Here is a 23,779-nt window from a genome sequence, read left to right as displayed (position 1 = left end):
TTGATAACTGCATATTCTAAACCATAGAAATCTCTAGGTTAATGCATAAATGCAATGCATATGTCAAGGAATAGGCTATCAAATCTGATACCAATAAACTTAGTTCTTGGGATCCCGGGGAATAAAATTTTTAACTAACCACCGACTCTCCCAATCGAGGTGGTGTTAAATATCTCAATTTCCTTGACTTTGGTGCAACTATAGTGAGTCATCTAGCTCTGGATATAAATCTATATTCCGTGCCATGAGTCATCTGACTCTGAAAGTAAATCTACATTCCATGCCACTCAACTACAGTTCTCCAAACATCATATGCACTCTAGGCCATTCTGCCCTCTGTGCTATTCAAGGTAGGGTTCAAAATGAATGCAACATAATCTGTATGCATTAAATAAGCTAACACATCTAGAACACACCATTCAAACATCATTCAAAGCATAATAAGAAATACAGCTCATAAAAACACTTAAACAAGTAAGTATGTGATTTTAGGAAAACTCGAAAACCACCACGTTCTCGAGTTGTTCTACCTTGCGAGGATAATGTCGAATCATTCCTTTCATCGCGATTCAAACATCTTGAATCTGTTGCCAATGCTGAGTATCTCAAAGCTAGCCAAATCAGTCATACAATGCTGCTCATTTCAATCAGTGCTACTTGAAGGTATTCTTGATTCAACTTCAAACACTTCAAGTCATTCGAACTCGAACGCGTCAATTCAACTTTGATACTCTTCCATTCAAATCTGAAATAGATTATAACATATCTAAACATCAATTTCCAATCTGAATCGATGATTCTTTAGAGCTTATTCAGTTCAAATCTTGCTAAGACAATCAGAATTCAAACCGACGTCGCAACTATTCGAGTCCGATAAATCTTTCGATTCAAATATCATCATATCTACATTCTAAACTCAATCTCATATTCAATTCCTCCACAATAAGCTTAAAGATTAGCTCTAGACATGTAGAATTCATAACAATTCAAAATCTTGAACCGGCGGCGTAACGATACAATTTCGGTCTTACTAAAAGCTTAAACATCAATATGATCATCATCTTAACAACAAAACATCATCAATTCCACAAGATAATTTCGAAATATACAGCCCCATATTTTCAGAATTTCAACAATTCTTTCAAAAATCGAAAACATGTCCAAACGACAATCTTTTCTCGATCCGTCTTAGATATGCTATCGTCGTATATGCTAGAACATGTTTATACAATCAAATCTTAATTCTAACAACAACTTAAAATTCAAACATGGTAGAACTTCATAAAACTTACGTCAAAACGTAGCACTCTGAGCTGTGATCGCAAATATATGTTCAATCTGAAATTCTACCAGGCGGATCAAAAGATATCGGAGTTGAAAGGAACAAAAATGGTTTAAACCCTTCCCTTTCCTTTATCTCGTTTTCTTCTGAAGTTTGGGCTGAAATCTGATCATTTTCTACAGATTACACATTTTTATGGCCAAGTTGCAAGGCAATTTGCACTTTGGTTCCTGAACTTTGGCCTAATTGCAATTCAGTCCCCGGACAAGCGATTTAATTCAATTTCAATCCTAAATCATTTAAGAATATTAGAATTTAATTCTAAACTCTAAATATTCTCAAATTAAATATTTTCGGATTAAAATTAAATTATTTTGGACCTTATCGCATTTTAGTCCTTGAATTGCTCAATATTTGCAAATGGGTCCTTGCTCGGATTTTATCCTCAAATTAAATCCTTGATATTTATAATCTTGGAATTCACATCTTAAATTCCATAAATATCAATTCAAATATTTTTAATCTTTTAATTTAAGAATGCCGGATATTAAATCTTAAAATCCGAAAATTCTCAAATTAAATATTTCTGACCCGAAATTGAAATCTCTAATTTCCATACATTCTTAAATTCATCTTTTCACTTTTATTCAGAATTTAAATCTTAAATCCCGTAATTAAGAACTTAATATTTTCGGGCCTTACATAAACTAAGCTGACTTTGATCAAGAGCCAAACTGAAGTCATCAATTGTTCAAGACAACCATACTGAGTTTATCGAGTAAACTGCATTCAGTTTGTGAGAATAAATTGAACAGTCTATCACAACCGAGACTGAACCCACCAACATCAGTCAACCTCTTATGGATAGAGTTTCTCGTATACAAGTTGACACCGCAATGTTGCAGAGCCACAATGTACCATCAACGAATTAAATAATACTATGTTGCAGTACGAACACTATATGAATTAAAATAGTTGTTACAATCCATGCTTATATAAAATATATGAAGATCATTAATAAGAGAAGACACATAAGAGAACAAGAAGAGAATCACACATATACTTAGAGAAACTTACATGCAGCAATTCATCGCATCTGTATTGAAGAGCTTCAACTGAAGCAAACTGATCAAGCATACATTCGAAGATATATTTAGAGGTGTCAAAATGGGTTAGGCCCGTCGGATTGGCCCGTCCCACCATACAAAATAGGTGGGTTGGGTTGACGATTTCTCAACCCGCCTAAAATTGGGCCGGCCCGCCCCGCCCCGCCCCGCCCCGCCCCGTCTAATGGTGGGTTGTGGTGGGTTGCGGGTTGGCCCGCCAAAACCTGTCAAATTACACGTAGGCCCGCTGGGTTGGCCCATCCCGCCACCTAAAATAGGTGGATTGGGTTGGGAAAACACCAACCCGCTTAAAAGGTGGGCCGACCCGCCCCGCCTAATGGTGGGTTGCGACGGGTTTTGGGTTGGCCCGCCCCGCTGGCCTGTTTTGACACCTCTAAATATATTTGATCTAGTGTAGGATCACATTGTGCCTAAGCTTATCAAGCAACATTGTAGTAACTCAGTCTCATTTTACAAGATTAAATGGTTATACTTAATTAAGTGATTTTAATTTGATTAATCAGATCAAGAAATCGATTTCAGGACGTTAGAAATGGTCAAAGGGTCGAAGTGGACTTGGACAAGTTCAGAAGGTCCGAACGAGATCGGAATATCTGAAGTGATCGGATCAAGCGATGGTGTTTGGAAGCTAGATCGGAACGTCCGATCGGGAGTTTGGAACTTCTGAATCAAGTTAGGTCATGCGCACTTGTGACGTATCGTTGACATTTGAACACGTAGATGCATACATGAGATCGAAACGTCCGAAGTGGAGTTGTGCCAAGTTCTGGGGTAATCAACAACAACAGGCTAACTCTCTTTGGTTAATGCAGAATTCCCTTTGCTAAAATCACAAGATTTATTTATTCCTTGGCTATTCGTTTTTTTTTCTTGAAATCGGAACGCCCGAAGTGGAGTTGTGCCAAGTTTTGGGGTAATCAACAACAACAGGCTAACTCTATTTGGTTAATGCAGAATTCTCTTTGCTAAAATCACATGATTTATTTATTCCTTGGCTATTCGTTTTTTTTTTTCTTGGCAAATCCAAACATGTCAATTATAGGTATTATTTTTTCATACGACTCAAAATAGGTTGTCCGAGGCATGTCAACTCGATGGATTTATTTCATTTTGATACATATCCAACGTGTAAATTTTTTCCTTTTATTTCTTTCCTCCTCTCCTATCTACATATATAATTTCTTTTCAAAAAATTTAAAATCTTTATTAAAAAAATATAGTTCACTAAATATTCGTACCAAAAAGTTCTTGCGGTCAAATATGCACATTTTTCTTCTTATAATAATAATTTGCGTTATAGTATATTTTTAATAGAAAGAATAATTTTACACCAAAATTTATGACCATTTAAATACAAGTATTTCTTTTTTATTTTAGAAAATGTTTATCTCTTACTCTCTTATTGTTGAGAGCTATGTGTATATTTTAGAAACCATTTTTCACAAACCATAGAGAAATTTACCAAGATCTGAGAACTCATGTCTTTTTTCTTATTTTTTAAAAAATAATTTTAATATAAAACAATAAAAACATAACACCAAAATGTAATTTAGCCGGTCCCAACTTCTTTCAACTTCCTACCAAGTAGGAATTCCACTTCGATTAATTAATAAATTCTCTTGAATAATATTTTTTTTCTAGTTCTCAACTTGAACCATTTTTTAAAATTAATAAGTTCGATAAATCAAAAAGATAATAATTTTTGAAAAACTCTTATATAAATGTATAGTTCGATCATATCATAGATAAATTAAAAAAAATATTGAGGACAATATAGTAAAATAATAATAATAAATCTTTAATTGTTTTTGTGAAATTTTAATGGCAAATTTGCATTAAATCCATAGACCCAAACATAACTTCGCATTCACTCTTTGTTCAAATAAAAATATGTTTAAACTTCCAAATCCACACAAAAGTTTTTGCACTCCCTCGGCCCACATATTTTTTACGTGTAAAAATCAGTATAAAATATTGAAAATATATATATTACTAATATATGACATTTGAGCACCAACTAATTTAGATTTGGTACAAAACATAAAATTTTAGGTACAAAATTTAAGCAATTTTATTTATATAGACACTTACAACTCATGTTTACATACTCAATAATCATGTATTAGTAGAGTTATTTGTACCAAATACCCATGTGAAATATTAAAAATGCGCACTTCTCCCTTATGAAATTTTAATAGGCATCTTCAACTCTAATCTTGAACTGATTGGGGATATACTGATTGAAGAATCAACGACAATTCATTTCAAGTCCAGATGCTGCAATTTCTTTTCTAGAGAGCCAGACAAGTTAGCTAGATGGGCAGTCAAAGTGTTAACTTGCATATTCAAGTATGATAAACTAGTCATATTTCCAAAGAATTTTGGAATCCCGCCTTGGAGTTTATTACGAGAGAGATCGAGATGTGCAAGGGACCTAAGGTTTTGAAAAGCATATGAAATGGGCCCGGTTATACTGTTATATGAAAAATCAATAAAGGTTAGGCTATTGTTGAAGTTCAAGAACCAACGGAGTGTGGAAAATGATTGAAATGAATTGTCTGAGAAGTCGATGATAGAAAGAGGAGTTGAAGCATTGACGGAAGGTAGAGAAGAAGGGGGCTCCGTCTTCAAGGTTTGCCTCTCTCCAGTGTAATTCTTTAATGGAACTTAATTTACTAACGATAAATCTTAGCAGCCAGAATCTGTCCTGCCAGAAAAATAGTTGGCAATTAATAATGAATATTTACTCTTAACAAATGACTAATAAGCCCCTAATCATAATATTGATTTATCAAGCCGCATAATATGTATCCATTCGAGAAATTTCTTGGGAATTGTTAATAATATTTACTCATACGCTTTAATGATTCTGCTATTTCCTATGTTGAATTTAAATATAACAGACTAAATCACGACTCAATCCAACTCACAAAGAAGCATATCGAAAACAATGGAGAACGAAAACTTCAGAAACAGGGATTCATTGATGGCCGAATTTTTTGGTTTTGATGTTGAAAGTTTGTCCGAGCATAATTATGGATTTTAACACCAGTCCAACTCACAAGAAGTAGACAGTATCCAGATTGAGGAAGTTTTGACGAATAATTCAAATGTTGAAGACGAACCTTTGCCTGATATGATATTTGATAGTGTTGATAGGTTGTTCATAGCTTATCAAGACCATGCACGACACAAATGTTTTAGCGTTTCAAAGAGAGCAGCTCACAAGGTTAATGGAGAAAAAAAGTATACAATAGGGGTAAAAAACGTTGGTTCAAAAATTCTTCAAAAAGAATTAATTGCCCAGCTACAATTAACGCAATCAAGCAAGAAAATGGGTGTTGGATGGTTTCGAAAATATGCGTAAACCACAACCATGATCTCGATCCTCAAATGTCAATTTTAATGCCAAGACATAGATCTTTGTCAGTGAATATGAAGAGACAATTAGAAGCTAAAGACATTGCAGGTCTCAGGCCATGCAAGAATATCAGGCTTCTAGAAGTTCAAGCTGGTGGACCAGAGAATTTAGGATGCCTTCCAAAAGATTGTAGGAATTTTATCGAGAACAGAAGAAGATTAAGACTTGGTGATGGAGATGTTGAGGCCATTCGCAAGCTTTTTATGAGAATGCAACAAAGGGATACGAACTTATTTCATTTGATGGATGTTGATGACGAATGCAGACTATGTAATGTATTGTGGATTCATCCCCGAAGCAAAGCTGCATATGAAGAATTTCGTGATGTTGTAAGCTTCGACACAACTTACCTTGTCAATAAATATAAGATGCCTTTTGCCACTTTTGTCGGCATCAATCATCATGGTCAGTCCATTTTATTAGGGTGTGCGTTGGTTACTGTAAGGCCCGGGATTATTTGATTTAATCCATGATTATTTAATTTTAATCCGAGAATATTTAGATTTAAATTCTAATATTCTTAAATTAAATATTCTCAAATTAAAATTAAATAATCACGGATTAAATCAAATAATCACGGGCCTTACAATTACACATGAAGATGTAAGGTCATTCAAGTGGCTCTTCATGAATTGGCTTGAGGCAATGGGAAACATTCATCCTACCGCTATATTAACTGACCAGTGTGAGAGTATTAAAATTGCCCTAAGGGAAGTGATGTCAGACACTATTCATCGATATTGCTTGTGGCATATTCTGTCGAAAATACCCCAGAAGTTCAAAAATGTGGTTGATTTTGACAAGACAGTTGCTGAGTTCAAAGAAATGGTGTATGACAGCATCAAGATTGATACTTTTGAGAGTAAATGGCATGAATTTGTACGGAGTCATGGAATGGAAACAAGTGAATGGTTGAGAACACTATACGAGGAGAGGGAAAAGTGGGTGTCTGTTTACTTGAATCACACTTTTTGGGCAGGTATGATTTCTACACAAAGAAGTGAGGGAATACATGCTTATTATGATGGTTATATTCACTTTATGAGTACTCTGAAACAATTTGTTGAACAATATGAGATCGCTACAAGTAATAAGATTCAGAAGGAGTTTCGTGCAGACTTTGAATCAAAGCGCAAAGTAATTAAGTGTATATCACGGTTTGAATGGGAGAAACAATTTCAAAGGTCATACACTAATTATATTTTCAATTTAGTTCAAAAGGAGATCAATAGGGTATTGTATTGTCATATTATTCCCCCAACTGAAGAGGAATCAATTGAAGCAGCAAATCAATTCGGCATTGAAATATTCAAAGTTCTAGAGAGAAGCATAGTAAACAACTGGTACCACAAGGAGTTTACATACACTGTTGAGCTCAGACCGAATGGAGAGTATATAAATTGCAACTGCAGGAAATTTGAATTCAAGGGAATTATTTGTTATCATATTTTTAAGGTTTTGTCCTTCAAATACATTCATACTGTCAATGAAAGATATTTGTTAAGGAGATGGAGGAAAGATGTCCCGAGACGACATTCAAGTATATTTTTCGCCGAAGGTTATCCACATATGGCAGACGATTACAAGAAATTCCAAGAAGTTGAACGATGGTTTCAGGACTGTACCAATTTATCTATCGGCAGTGGTGAGAAGATGGAGTTTGTTAAACGAAAGGTAATCGATTTGCATAAAGAGGTACTAACTTGGAATCCAATATTGACAGCTCAATCCCAGCAAAGGTCAGTAGAAAACATTTTAAAGGAACAATCAGTTGGAGGTACACATGTGTTGGATCCTCCAGTTACCCGCCCCCGTGGTAGACCGAGGACTAATCGATTAATATCTGCAAGTGAAGCTAATGCAGGAAGAGGAAGGATAAATACTAGGGGCACAGGTGGTGGATGTCGTGGAGGCCATTCAGGGAGAGGTAGGAGAAATTATGCACAGGAGATGGATGTGCTGGACTTGAATCAGCCTGTTATTGCTACACAAAGTATCCAAGTCAATTAGTGTGTTATTTGAAATATGTTATAATTTAAAAATAATATTTTTAGCTCTGAAAAGCGAGATGATACGAGTAAAACAATTGAGCTGGCGATGATAAAGATTATAGAGCTGCTTTAATCAAACTTAAATTTGTATTAACCAGCTTGGTACATTAAATATTGTTTTTTTTATGTAAAATAATTGAACATTTTGGTGATTAAAAACAAGATTTTGGTGATTAATCAGATTAAACAAAACAAAGAACAAAACTTCACTTAATCGACCTTGTTTTGGATTGTTCTTATTTGAAGATGACTTTCAATCTGTACTGTAAAATTGATCTGGAAACGGCCAGTCATTGCTACACAAAGTAGCCAAGTCAATTGGTGTGTCATTTGAAATTTATCATAATTGAAGAATGATCTTTTTGCCCAGAAAAGCAAGATGATACGACTAAATGAATTGAGCTGATGAAGATAAAAATAATACAGCTGCTTTAATCAAAGTATAATTCGTATTGAGCAGCGTGGTACATTAAATTTTGTTTTGTAGATCAAATATTAGTCATACGATAATGTTTGAGCTTATCAAAAATAATTTATCTATTCCTCTATTCTTCCTTTTTTTCCTTTCTAAGGAGACCCCTTATCTTGTCCCTTTTTCCCACTTTTGGCATCACCAGCTTCATGTAGAAGATCCAAGATCAAAGTGAGCTAGGTACCAAACGTATCTGTCAATTCCTTAAATTTGGCTTCATTGTAATCTTGAGCACTGTCAATTCTGCAAAAAACTTCATGATTTGAGTGAATGTGCATTCGATGCATGTGTTGAATATCAGCAGATAATTGTTCAATCATGTCCACAGCTGTTTGCTTGAAGGCAGCAAGATATTCTGAATTGTGTGCAGTGTCCAATTGAAGTTTAGAGACAATGTTCAATAGTTGATTGAAGGTATCAGTAATCAACTCTGGCTGCATCAGATGAGTTTGTTTCATAGTACATTTGTCTTGTTCAAGCATTAACTCAGGAGCTTTCTGTGTAAAAACTAAATCTTGAGATGTTTGAACTCGAGAGGGTAGGGGAGTAGACATGATCTCAATGGTCTCTATCTGATTAGATGAGGGTGAAGATGAATATGAAGGAGATTTTGCATCATCATCATCATCATCTTTTAGAGGATATGAAACAATTTCTTGATCTGCTTTGGCTTCAGGGCACTTTTCATTCACTACATTTTTCTGGAGCATAGCAGGAATCAAATGAAAAATGGCATAAAATGGATCTGAAAAAGAAATTAATGCATCATTAGAGGAAATGTTTCGTTCAGGTATTTCATCTGAACAAATTCCCTGACTAATTGGTCTGTACACAACAATTGCAGTGGTTGGATCAAAATTAAGTTGATCCGGAGATGAAGTAGCTACTTGATGATCAACAATTGCATCAGATGGATTGGTGATTTTGGGTAATTCAATCTGATGATGATTATGGGGTGAGAATTGTTGCAGAGGTGATGGTGGGGGTGAGACATGGTCAAAAACAATCAAATCAGAGATAGAATCAAAGTTATCTGCTACAAGAGTATTCTCTGATGATTGAACTGGAGCTGCTGAAGTTAAAGATGCTTCAATCAGAAAGTCCTGTCTCATCATCTGAGCAGTAGTAGCCAGATTAAATGCATCATTTTCCACCTGACTAATCACAGCGGACTGATCAAAAGCATCCAGTGCAGTTGTATTGAACTGTGCTCTTTTTTGTCTCAGACAGATACTCAATAGGCTCGCCTTAACTTTGACAAGCACAAAATCTCTTCTTTGCAGGGCTAGAGAAATATCTTGTGTTTCGACCAATCCTAGAATATTTTGTTCTATAGTTGCAATACTTGAAAACATTTTCCAAGAATTGATTTTTGAAAAGTGAATTTTTGTTCTGTGATCCACCCATTTGTCAAATTGTTTCAATCTTTCATTGGCGGTGTTGTTCAAATCTTAAATGGTTTTATTGATGGCACGCTCAGCACTTGAAAGAAAAGAGGATTCAATAAGAGTACTGGTACCTTGATTCAAAGGCTGAGAAAGTCCAGACTGTAGAATGGTGATGTCCGTTTGAATCACCGGTGGAATGATGTCAGACACCAAGGATAGAGGAATTGCCTGTAGTAGAACATTCTGTATTGGTGGAATTGGAGAAGAATGTCTAATAGACCTCTTCTTGGTCTGATTCTTTGCGGCAAGCATGCTAGCCAAAGTCACTTGATCTGACTCTAATTCTTCATCACATGAAAAGTCAGTGATGAGTTTCCTTTTAACCGACTTTTTCTTTGGGGCATTGGGCTTTTGAGTTGGTGTGGGACTTGGAGCTTCAACTGCAAGCGTTTTTGATGTTGCTTCAACGGTGAGATCTTCAATCTCATATTCATCTGTTGTGCTTCTCTTGAACACAATCACCTGTTTGGACTTATACACTTCGATCGCTCTCTCGTTTAGTGTCTTGTGAGGATGCAAAGCAGAAGAAGTACCCAAATGAACATTCAAATTGTTCAATAGTTCCCCAATTGGAATAGCAAACCCTTGAGATTGAACCGTGGGTATGGTAATCATATTCATGAAAACTTTGAATAGAACAGCAGACCAATTTACCAATGTTCTAGTTTAAATAGCTACCATGAGTTCAAATTTTTCACTAGTAATCGCATCAAAATAACCTGCTTTCTCCAGAAGGGATTTTCCCACAATGTCGTGAAGTAATCTGAATTCCGTCTTCAGCTCTTTCTTTTTGCATGGGATTTTAATAGGCTAAAAATTCATTGAGTACATCAACTTCATCTGCTCTCTTTTATCCTCTGTAATTTCTGAGAAATCAGTAATCCCTTGTTTTGGCAGATTAAAATAGGATGCAAATATATTAGCATTAATGCGGACAAACTCTCCACCAATTGAACAAGTGATTTCTTCTTCTTCCACTTTAGCAGTCTGAAAGAATTTTGGAATAGCTTGCTTGTAAATATTTTTTCGACCTTCCAAAAATTTGCGAAGTCCCGAATCTTCTAGAGTGCAAAACATTTCCACCATTCCTTTATCGAGTAGGTCGTATACTGTGTGGAATCAATTAGAAGAACGTTTTGTGTAATTGAAGACATTGTTCCTGCAATCGAGATTAATAGGTGAAAAGCAAAGTTGTTCTTTCGAATGAAATAGGTTTTCAGATTGCAAGTGTTGTGAAGATAGCAGATGAAAGTTTTAATTGATTCCCAAATTTGTGAATTGATGACGTAAGCATTTTTTAATTTCAAAATAAAAAATAAGTGGTGCATATTTGTACTGTACGCGGTAAAGTAAAATAATATTTTGATAACGAATTGGGGATACAAAACGTCAAATCACTTTAGCCGTCGTAAAAAAAAATCATTTAATATGCCTTACATGTTATAAATACCACATCATAATTATGATCAATATTCATATCATCTTCCACACGCAAAATATCAGAAAAAATAATGGATAAAGCAGGGTCGTCTATAAGTTATGAAAGAATTAGGGAGATTTACTTTGAGGAACGCCAGAACCAGCTGCAAGATTTCGTCTTTAATGAGACGATGAAGACCTGGTTTAAGATAGAGGAACTGCGCATGTACCACACTGCTCCTTTTCCACCTCGCAAGGAACAGGACGCCAGAGAGCTCTCCTACCGAAAGGAGAAGTACAAGGACCATCTGAGGTCCGACAAATATTAGTCAATCTTCACCTCTGAAGGTGTACTCTATCTCCTTCTTTCAAAGGAAGAGCTGATTCTCACTCATCTTCTCAACTCAGATGAGTTTGAGAATGTTTCGGTTGGGCCACTTTATGCGTGGCTTAAGTAGTGGCATAAGGAGGTAGGAATTAAGAGAAAGATGTATGAACCTACCATGTAATCAAGTTTCTATTATGAATGAAGTATTTTGTTTCTATATCTGTGTGTTTATTTGATATATAGTATATCAAAAAAAGGTTAACAGATTTCAATTAGATAAAATATGAATTTCCAAATGTAAATTTTGTATCCAGATAAGAAATCACATAAAATTGATATGCCGATAATGAAATAACTGGAAACATATTAGATCAAATCAAAATAAATGTTTTATTTTGTATCATATGTAAGCAATTTTGAATTAATAAAATAAAATTAGTAATGGTAATTATGGTACATGTGTCTAAATGACGCGGTAAAAAAATTAAGTTAATAATATTTTACTTTCTCATTGGGAATATCAAACGTCTATCACCGCCTATATAATGTAATTATAACACACTTTAATCATACGCATCAAATCAGAGAAAGAAAATGTACAAGGCATGACCTTCTGTGGAACGCGAGTACAACTTGATGAAGGAAGCCTACACCGAAGACAAGAGGGTGCAGATTGAAGACTTTGTCTTCAAAAAAATAATGGGGACGTGGCTCAAAATCGAGGAGCTGCATATGTATCATAATGCTCTTTTTTCGCCGCGCAAGGAGGAGTATGCTCGAGAGATTTCCTTTAGGAAGGGGAAATACAGGGATCGCTTGGGTGCTGAGAAAGACGAGCACATCTTTACTGACAATGATGTGCTCTATCTGATCCTTGAGAAAGAGGAACAGAATCTTTCTCATCTTCTGAACTCAGATGAGTTTGAGAAGATGGCTGGTCACCCACTGTGTGTGTGGCTTAAGAGGTCGCGTAGTGCTGTAGGTTTCGAGAAAAGAATGTATGCTCCTACTATGTAATGTTTATCAATTATGAATGAAATATTTTGCTACGATTTACATAATATTTTGTACATCAAGTACCTTTAAACGTGCAAATTTTTAGTGCTAGTGATAAAAATTGAGGTTATGATTAAAGATGATAAAAATAATTGATCTCACGTAATCAGACTAAAATTGACCAACTTAAAAATTACTATGCTGAGAAATAAGTAATTGAAATCATATTAACATAAAATAAGAGTTTTATATAAGTACAAAAATCAACTCGTACAAAAATAGATTTCCCATTCAACAGCCATTATCCAGTACGACATGAAGGAGACCAGTTCATCTGATGCTGTGCATTTTGTTGACTGAATGATTTTTTTTCAGTACTTGAAGCTCTTTTATAAGCTTCAAATGAAAAACACCTTTAGAAGTAAAGATGTCTTCAGAATTGGATGTATTAAGACGTTGTTTGAATTTCGTCTCATTCCTAGCTAGCCTCTGTGCTATGGCTGGTGGATATGGCTTGACTGTATGATTCTTCATCATCTTCACCTTGACCTCGAGAGATATCAACTTCTGTTCAACAATTGTCTCATACTCCTTCACAATTGCTTCCATGATTACTTGGCTAAGAACTTACTGATTTTAAAAAATAAATTTTTTTTTGTATCTATTTATAGATCTCGGTAGAGAATGAGAAGAGTTATTCACGCTGATAATTTTCAAGATCTCAATAGAGAATGTGAAGAGTTATTCACGATGTATTAAATTCTTTGTTAACCGATAAATGGAAGAAGATTTTCGAGAAATATAGTTGGAGACATTAAAGAATTTTGAAAGCAAACGATAAAAATACTTTAATACTAACATAGTTTAAAAAGAAGGTACTAATAATTTTACATACGTTAAAATTATAATATCCGAAATAATTTATGGTTCCCTTAAAATCATAGTGATCTGATGAAATATTTTATCTCATCTGAATAAAATAATTGAGCTGACCACATCAAAGAATATTTTAGCTGCGGCAATCAAACAATAATTGTGACATAACAATATTGTAAGGTTTAAAATGAAGGTACTAATAATTTTTTATTTTTTTTAAGATAGAAGGTACTAATAATTTAACTTGCGTTTAAAATATAATAACCGAAATATCTTATGGTTCACTTAAAATCAAACTGATATGATGAAATATTTGATTTCATCCGAGAAGAATTTTTTTTTATTTGTATCTATTTATAGATCTCGGTAGAGAATGTGAAGAGTTATTCACGCTGATAATTTTCAAGATCTCAATAGAGAATGTGAAGAGTTATTCACGTTGTATTAAATTCTTTGTTAACCGATAAATGGAAGAAGATTTTCGAGAAATATAGTTGGAGACATTAAAGAATTTTGAAAACAAACGATAAAAATACATTAATATTAACATAGTTAAAAAAGAAGGTACTACTAATTTTACATAAGTTAAAATTATAATATCCGAAATAATTTATGGTTCCCTTAAAATGATCATAGTGATCTGATGAAATATTTGATCTCATCTGAATAAAATAATTGAGCTGACCACATCAAAGAATATTTGAGCTGCGGCAATCAATCAATAATTGTGACATAACAATATTGTAAGGTCTAAAATGAAGGTACTAATAATTTTTTTTAAGATAGAATGTACTAATAATTTAACTTGCGTTTAAAATATAATATCCGAAATATCTTATGGTTCACTTAAAATCAAACTGATATGATGAAATATTTGATTTCAACCGAAAAGAATAGTTGAGCTGACCACGTCAAAAGAGTAGTTTAGCTGCGGAAATCAAACAATAGATATAACAAAATAATATTGTAAAAAAAACTGTATAAAGACATTAGGATTTACATTGTTTAAAATGAAGGTACGAATAATTTAACTTGAGTTTAAAATATAATATCCGAAATTATTTTTAGTTCACTAAAAATCGAACTGGTCTGATAAAATATTTGATTTCATCATAAAAGAATAATTGAGCTGATCACGTAAAATGAATAGTTGAGCTGCGGAAATCAAATAATAATTATGACATAACAATATTGAAAACAAACGATAAAAACATTAAGGTTAACATAGTTTAAAACCAAAATGAAAAACACTTAATAAAACATAATAGAAATAGCTGGAATAATATTGTTCGTTTTTTTCCCAATAACAAAATGAAAATAACATAAACAAGCTAACAGCCTTATCACCACCCTCGTCTTGTCTAACTTGGTTCACCCAGCCATTCGTCAACACCTTGCATGGACAGAAACAACCAACGGTAATCCAAGTTCCTCATCCGCCCCTCTGTTCCAAATAGAAATTCGAGTTATGATAAGAAGGCAGTCCATGCATTCAAAAGTTGTGGTATGCTTCGGGCTCATTGGACTGTATGCATGCGAATACCAGTACAAACATATTACCAATAATCAAAACGTTAACATTGGATGAAAAAATAGAAATGCGTTTACATAATTATAAAAAACTAAATATAAATAACCATAATTTAGTACCTGTTTGAAGTCGTACTTCTTGTAATACAAAGGACAGACGAGAATTACATTTTCAGGCTTGAGATGAGTGACTCCTTCTAAATTCACGAAGAACAAATACCTTTCGTATGTTTCCCGATATTTTTCAAGCCTAACAGTAATCTCCTCCGGTGTTATGTTCTTGAACAAATATTCGGAAATCGACTTCGATGCACTCAAAATTAAATTACTAATAGAGTGATGGTCTTTAGTCTTGTGTGGCTTCGCATTGCGACCCATATAAAATAGCAATTCAGATTCCTCCTCTGCTGTCAATTTTTTTCTGAAGCCATTTCTCTCGTAGCGTGAGACATGAGAGTAAAAGATGTTAAAAGGTTGAGAAATACTTTTGAAATCTGTTATCAAATACAAAAATGAACGAGGACAAAAAATGGTTGAGCATCTCAATATAAACGTTTCGTATTATTATTAATTTTAAAAAAATATAATTTATTGATTTTGATATGATAATTAATTACATCACTAACAATTAAGTGACGTTAATAAATTATTATATTAAATATATAATGAAAATATCTTAATTTATTGTGTGTGGCATATGATGATATCTATAGTAAGAAGAAACCAGGTTTGTCACGAATTTAATATGGCCACTGTTATTCTTGTGTGTGTACTTCGAAGAATCATAATTTAAAGTATGTTGCATATGTTACGGTATCAATATAAGTGATACTTCGAATAAATGAGGTTGGTCACAAAGTTAATCGGGCCACTGTTATTCTTGTGTATATACTTCGAAGATTCATAATTTAATGTGTGGGGCATATGTTACAATATCACTATAAGTAAAACTTCGAAGAAGTCAGGTTTGTCACGAAGTTAATCGGGCCACTGTTATTCTTGTGTATGTACTTCGAAGAATCATAATTTAATGTGTGTGACATATGTTACGATATCTCTAGTAAGAAGGAGTCAGGTTTGTCACGAAGTTAATCGGGCCACTGTTATTCTTGTGTATGTACTTCGAAGAATCATAATTTAATGTGTGTGGCATATGTTACGATATCACTATAAGTGATACTTCGAAGAAGTCAAGTTTGTCACAAAGTTAATCGGGCCACTTTTATTCTTGTGTATGTACTTCGAAGAATCATAATTTAATGTGTGTGGCATATGTTACGATATCACTATAAGTGATACTTTGAAGAAGTCAGGTTTGTCACTAAGTTAATCGGGGCACTGTTATTCTTATGTATGTACTTCGAAGAATCATAATTTAATGTGTGTGGCATATGTTACGATATCACTATAAGTGATACTTCGAAGAAATCAGGTTGGTCACGAAGTTAATCGGGCCACTGTTATTATTGTGTATGTACTTCGAACAATCATAATTTAATGTGTGTGGTATATGTTACGATATCACTATAAGTGATACTTCGAATAAGTCAGGTTTGTCACGAAGTTAATCGGGTCACTGTTATTCTTGTGTATGTACTTCGAAGAATCATAATTTAATGTGTGTGGCATATGTTACGATATCACTATAAGTGATACTTCGAATAAATGAGGTTTGTTACGAAGTTAATCTGGCCACTGTTATTCTTGTGTATGTACTTCGAAGAATCATAATTTAATGTGTGTGGCATATGTTACGATATCTCTAGTAAGAAGAAGTAAGGTTTGCCACGAATTTAATCGGGCCACTGTTATTCTTGTGTATGTACTTCAAAGAATCATAATTTAATGTGTGTGGCATATGTTACGATATCACTATAAGTGATACTTCGAAGAAGTCAGGTTTGTCACGAAGTTAATCGGGCCACTGTTATTATTGTGTATGTACTTCAAAGAATCATAATTTAATGTGTGTGGCATATGTTATGATATCATTATAAGTGATACTTCGAAGAAGTCAGGTTTTTCACGAAGTTAATCGGGCCACTGTTATTCTTGTGTATGTACTTCGAAGAATCATAATTTAATGTGTGTGGCATATGTTACGATATCTCTAGTAAGAAGAAGTCAGTTTTGTCACGAAGTTAATTGGACCACTTTTATTCTTGTGTATGTACTTCGAAGAATCATAATTTAATGTGTGTGGCATATGTTACGATATCACTATAAGTGATACTTCGAAGAATTCAGGTTTGTCACAAAGTTAATCGGGCCACTGTTATTCTTGTGTATGTACTTCGAAGAATCATAATTTAATGTGTGTGGCATATGTTACGATAACTATAAGTGATACTTTGAAGAAGTCATGTTTGTCACGAAGTTAATCGGGCCACTGTTATTCTTGTGTATGTACTTCGAAGAATCATAATTTAATGTGTGTGGCATATGTTACGATATCACTATAAGTGATACTTCGAAGAAGTCAGGTTTGTCACGAAGTTAATCGGGCCACTGTTATTCTTGTGTATGTACTTCAAAGATTCATAATTTAATGTGTGTGACATATTTTACGATATCACTATAAGTGATACTTCGAAAAAATAAGGTTTGTCACGAATTTAATATGGCCACTGTTATTCTTGTCTGTGTACTTCGAAGAATCTTAATTTAATGTGTGTGGCATATGTTATGATATCTCTAGTAAGAAGAAGTCAGGTTTGTCACGAATTTAATCGGGCCACTTTTATTCTTGTGTATGTACTTCGATGAATCATAATTTAATGTGTGTGGCACATGTTACAATATCACTAAAAGTGATACTTCGAAGAAGTCAGGTTTGTTGCGAAGTTAATCGGGCCACTGTTATTCTTGTGTATGTACTTCAAAGAATCATAATTTAATGTGTGTGGCATATGTTACGATATCACTATAAGTGATACTTCGAAGAAGTCAGGTTTGTCACGAAGTTAATCGGGCCACTATTATTCTTGTGTATGTACTTCGAAGAATCATAATTTAATGTTTGTGGCATATGTTACGATATCTCTAATAAGAAGAAGTCAGGTTTGTCACGAAGTTAATCGGGCCACTGTTATTCTTGTGTATGTACTTTGAAGAATCATAATTTAATGTGTGTGGCATATGTTACTGGTAGCGCTTAATCGTGTCACGCCCAAATTACCCGACTCAATCAGATAAACAAATAACGCAGTAGTGTGAGTAGGGATCGTTCCCATGAGAAAAAGTAAATTTAATGCGTTCTAAATAAATAAAAGGGGGTTTTGAAATTTGGATTAACTATTAAGAAATTTAAGCAATTAAAATTCACTAACATGCAAGATTAAATAATAAACTATAAGAATCAATAAGAGACGAGACTTGGTATCGGTCGACTACCCCCTTGATATTCATTCATTCAATCATCGATTCCCTAAGAATAATTAAGCCTATTAAATATTCTCCATTGAAAATCAAATTCCTGTTTCACCTTAATTTTAATTAATTAAAAAACAGCATTCTAGATTAACCCTTACCCCATAGATTAACCCAGATAACAGCAATCTAGATTTAAATCCACGGTAGCATTCAAACTAGTAAAACTGACGAACCTAGACAACACAAACATCAGCGGTTGTATTTAGCCTAGTCAATAATTGATCCTACAATTTAATAAATTCAACAGCAAAAATATCAAACGTAGTTGCTTCGCAAATTAGATTATTCAAACAATTACGGATTTGAATTCTAATTTAGCTATAGTTTGCAAAACAAAATCCTAAGATGGTCAATCCTAAAATCTCGCATACAAACATGAAATCAAACAGATCAAAGATTGATACTTAACAAGAATTAAACACTACGAATCGAATCTCATGAAATAAATATATCAAGGTTTCGTCTCCCTCAACCAAGTATAAAAGGTTTAGCTACAACGATTCATCACTAAATCAATAAAAATTCAAAGAAAAGAAGAAAACTAGAGAAGAAATTGAAGAACAAAACCTAGCCTCTAAGAGAGAGTCTCCACAATCTGATAATAATCCCTCAAAATCGGAATTAAGAGTCTAATAAAACCTAGAGACTAAAATAACAAAGTTTCCAAAATTATAAAAATTTTCCCAAACAGGCTCGCGCGATCGATCGCATGGAGTATGCCCGATCGATTGCGTGAAAATATTCGATTCTCTGTTTTCAACTTCTCGGTCCGCGCTCGATCGCCTCAAGTTTGTCCGCTCGATCGCGTGAAAATATGCAAAATTCTGCCTTCGTTTCCTTCATCTTGAAATCTCTTACACATTAAACCCGGGAGTATTTTATGAATATAAATGCATGCAAAAGACAAAACTAAGATAAAACAAGAACAAACTCAATTAAATGCATGCAAACTATTAACAAAATACCAACAAAATATGCAAACAAAACACAACTATCAAATACCTCCACACTTAAAATTTGCTCGCCCTCGAGCAAGTCATGCAAAAACAAAATAAAACAGGACAAACACATAAGCAAGGACGATTATGCATAAAATTTAGCCTCAGAAAAAACCACTTTCATTCAAAACAAGCTCATAGCTACTCTCAATCATCAATGATACACCTTCTGTCGAATGCGAACGTGTGTGTGTGTAAGGCCCGAAAATATGAAAGTATTAATTATGGGATTTGAGAATTAAATTCCATATTATGGGCTAATATTGATTTGAGAAGTTATGGAAATGATAGATTTAATTTCCGAGCCGAAAATATTTAATTCGAGAATTTACGGATTTTGATAATTAAATTCCGAGAATTCTTAAATTAAAAGAATAAATATTCGATTTGAATATTTACGGAATTTAAGATTAAATTCCAAGTTTTGGGAATTAATATGATTTATTTCGAAGATGAAACCCGATTAGAGACTGATTTGAAAATATCGAAGTTTGAAGGGCTAAAGTGAAAAAGGTCGGGATTATTTAATTTAATCTGAATTTATTTAATTTTAATCCGAGTATATTTAATTTGGGAATATTTAGAGTTTTGATTTAACTTCTAATATTCTTAAATTATTTAGGATTGAAATTGAATTAAAAAGAGGGCCGAGGACTGAATTGCAATTAATGAAAACTTGAGGGACTAAATTGTAATTTATGCAATACATATCTGATTTTGAATCAGATTATCAGCATGATACGTGTATTTACTTCAGAATTCAGAAATGAAGAACAGAGGAGCCGAAGCCTTTCCTTTTCTTTTGATTTTCCGATTTTCAAAACCCCGTAACTTTTGATCTGATGGTCCGATTTCAATTCCGAAAAGTGTTCTGGAATCCTTGCAACGAGGCCTTCGATTTGATGTAAGCATTTTATTATCTCGGCATGTTTTGAAGAGCGAAATTTGGCAGAGATCAGTACTTTGGTATAGTTTTATGTTCTTGATCTTTTATGTGTTTCGTTGTCGAGACCGGGTCGATGATTTATTGTTATATGAACTTATGAGTATTTCAGCATGTATTTGACTCTTTAGCATACGATTATAGCTGCTGATATGAGGAGTATGAATGATATGAAGTGATTAGAAGTTGATAAGAAGTTAATAATGAATTCGATACCGAGTCGGTTACCGATTTTCAATCGCTACGCCGCCGGTTGATGTTTTGACACCGTTTTGATAGCCGATGATTGAGCTGAAACATTATTTGAAATGATATTGGTGTTGTAGCACTTTTATTCTTCCATTTCAGATTTTTTTTGAAGGCTAACAAATCAAGAACTTATAATTCAAACCGAAGAAGAAAAAGTTACGATTGAAGCTGTTTTTGATGTGTTTTGATTAAGATATGTTGAAATGAGTTAAAAGCTGATGTCATATCTTGTTATAATCCATTTTCCAGAATTGGTTTGAAGCTTGATGAGCTCGAGAATGCAAACCTGGAATCGATTAAGATCAGCTAGATGTTTGAAGTTATTCTACCTTGAAGATTGAATGTAGTTTGAATGAGCAGATTTTCTATGAGTTGTTGTACTTCCTATCCAGATATGGAACATCGCAAACTCGAGAATGACAGGTATAAGACAACATCGAGAGTCAGGAACTTGTTACTCAAGGATGATACTTCTTGAGTTGTTCCGAACAAATCACATACTTGTTATTGTTGTTTATATTTGATTTATGTTGTTGATCCATCACAGGTAGTGGATCTTTATTGCTTATGATATGATATGAAATATGAGTTGATTCTAATGCCAAGGTTTGATGAACCTTATTTTTTAGTCTGATGAGACGACGATAGATGGATATCCATGTCAAGATCGGATACGAATCTTGATGGCAATGATCTGAGACGAATCAATTCTTGATAGCGCGCTATATAAATCTTGAGATTTGAAGTATGATTTCAAGTCTTTCTTGATATGTTTATATGTTAACGCATTTATATGTTTCTTACATTGGGAATGATTTCTCACCGGAGTTTATCCGGCTGTTGCTTTGTTTTGTATGTGTGCATTGCAACAGATGGGGGCAGGAGCTAGTCTGAGATGACGTGGATAGCTCGGGAGCGAGATATAGCAAGTGTGGACTCGGGTTTAAGTTGAAGAATGATATTTAGATAGCATTGAACTTGACATGAAATTTATGATTTAGAAGCTCACGTTGGAGACTTAGTATAGCTTATCGTTTCATGTTATTACGCTATTTGATTGATGTATTAAATGCATGATTTGATACTTGGAACTGTATACATGTTGATATGCATGTTTTAGAATTTGTAGACCATGAATTGAGGTGATATTGAATTCATTTGGATTGAATGATCAAGTTTGACAGCAAATTGATTCTGCAGATTTCTGAAGCAGAAGAGCCCGCTCGATCGGTTGAAGTTCACCGATCGAGCGAGGCCTGTTTTTCTTGGGCAGAAAACTCGATTTTTCTTGCTTGCTCGATCGGTAAGATTTGACCGATCGAGCGAGACCAAAAATGATGCAGACCCGAGAGCTTGGATTTCTAGCTCGCTCGATCGGCTGATTTTGCCCGATCGAGCGAGGTGATGAGAAAAAAAAATTGTGCTCTTGGTTTATTTATTCTTAATTGTTTGATTAATTGTTTAATTAATCATTAGTTGCCCTAAGATGAGATTAGCAACCCGAGGTCCCCACAGTGTGTGCCATGTTACCCCAGTTACATGCAACTTCAAAAGAACAAAGTTTCAAGACTGTTCGTCGATCTATAACAATTCAGTGCAAGCCTCACCATCAAGAACTCTCCTCCCAACAATCCTTCAACACAACACAACTTCCTTGAGAATAATTACGCACCTCCGGATTTTGCACCCGGTATTGCTTTAGCCCCAATAATTACCCGCATACTTAGCTATAACTAAGACAGGATTAGAATTTCAATTCCCTCGTCTATAGCCCGGATGGAGCATCAACCCCTTTTTATCCGCATACATAGCCTTGAATTCGATCTTTTAGGATTAGGATTTCAATCCTTTTCAGGCCCGGATTGTAGTGACCCGTATCCAGAATTGACGATTAATGAGTAATTAATCATGCAATCATGTTTAGATTATGATGATGTTGGAATTTTACCTCGGGTTCGGTCTGGTAGAATGGATCCTCCTATTCTTTTATGAAGCAAGTCGGGTCGGGTACTACCAAGTTCTGCACAAGCAACAACTAGGTCAAGGGGCGCCGAAAGTGTTTTCGGCGTGACCCCTCCGATGGCTAAGTCAGTGTCTTGAAGGCAGAGGGTATGATTAATGCGAAAACTAAGAGATATGAGTGCGTGAATGTAAAAGTGAGAGTGAATGTGTGATGAATAATGAAGAGTAAGTAATGAATAATGAATAATACCTGTATTTATAGTAAAAATAGAATAAGTTACCTAGTCGAATTGTAACATGTTAGGGAGTAGGACTCCTCAGTCCCTTTGTAAGCTTATCTCTATCTCATAAATATTTGATAAGATCTAATCTTATCTCGTATATATCAAAATCCCACTTGAATTAGAAAAAGATTGTACATGACCCGTTAAAGCATAACCTAGCTCGGCCCATTATGACCAGCCCAGGTCATGACAAAACCCAGCATAGCTTTGGACTGGACTGGACCCTACCACCTTGGGCTATGCTAGGTAAATCCATTATAAACGGGCTCGGGTGGAAATATTTTATTGGGGTAACAATAGTACCTCCCTAACTGGTCTAAAAGAAGAATGAGTTTAGACCAATTACTCAGTCCTGACCCCGTTCTATACAGGCTCTGTACAGACAGCCCAGAATTGAATCCACGAGATGTGTTTCTTTGAACGGTCCAGATCAAGATCCGCGTGATGTGCTTTTAATGGACGACTCAGATGTCTTAGGACGGTTCATCTCTCGAAGCCTTAGTGGCTCTGACCTGTCCCGTCCCGAACCGTAGATCAAGAAGCTAATCGACGGCTTAGATCATCTCACTTCCTCTATAAATAGGTCAGTAAAAATTTTGTTTTTTACTTTTCACTTTTGTACTGTCACGCTGTCAAAATTTCAAGAGCTCCCCCGACCCGGACTACTTGCTCCCGACCTGCTCATTTACTTACCGAGCTTCAACTGTTCCACCTGTAAGTCTTCCTTTCACTAGGTTAGTTAACATGTCTTCCCCAGATGAGACCTCTATTAGAGAAATAGTAGAATTTGTTGACGCACCCAGCTCTCCCCTTAACAACCCCGAGTCCTCCGACTCGGATAATCCAAGCTCAGACCTGGATATGTCGGAGACTCGTATAGAAAAATTAAAGCGATTGCACAAACTCAGGTCGGATGAGGCCCGATTATCTGCCAAAGGGAAACAATGGTATGAAGTCCTGG

General features: G+C 34.6%; 2 protein-coding genes across 2 annotated transcripts; both read left to right on the top strand.

The window, feature by feature from the left end:
• The first annotated feature begins 5,844 nt into the window (after nucleotides 1-5,844).
• Nucleotides 5,845-6,291, top strand: LOC140862637 (protein FAR1-RELATED SEQUENCE 5-like). The gene has a single exon (XM_073265670.1). It carries the CDS (start codon nucleotides 5,845-5,847, stop codon nucleotides 6,289-6,291), a length of 447 nt encoding a protein of 148 aa, XP_073121771.1.
• A 184-nt stretch (nucleotides 6,292-6,475) lies between these two features.
• Nucleotides 6,476-7,840, top strand: LOC140862636 (protein FAR-RED IMPAIRED RESPONSE 1-like). The gene has a single exon (XM_073265669.1). The coding sequence runs from the start codon at nucleotides 6,476-6,478 to the stop codon at nucleotides 7,838-7,840; it is 1,365 nt and encodes a 454-aa protein (XP_073121770.1).
• The last annotated feature ends 15,939 nt before the right edge of the window (nucleotides 7,841-23,779 follow it).

Source organism: Henckelia pumila, chromosome 4, assembly GCF_033568475.1.
Source record: "Henckelia pumila isolate YLH828 chromosome 4, ASM3356847v2, whole genome shotgun sequence".
Classification (NCBI taxonomy): Eukaryota; Viridiplantae; Streptophyta; class Magnoliopsida; order Lamiales; family Gesneriaceae; genus Henckelia; species Henckelia pumila.
This window is presented reverse-complemented; position numbering and strand designations above follow the sequence as displayed.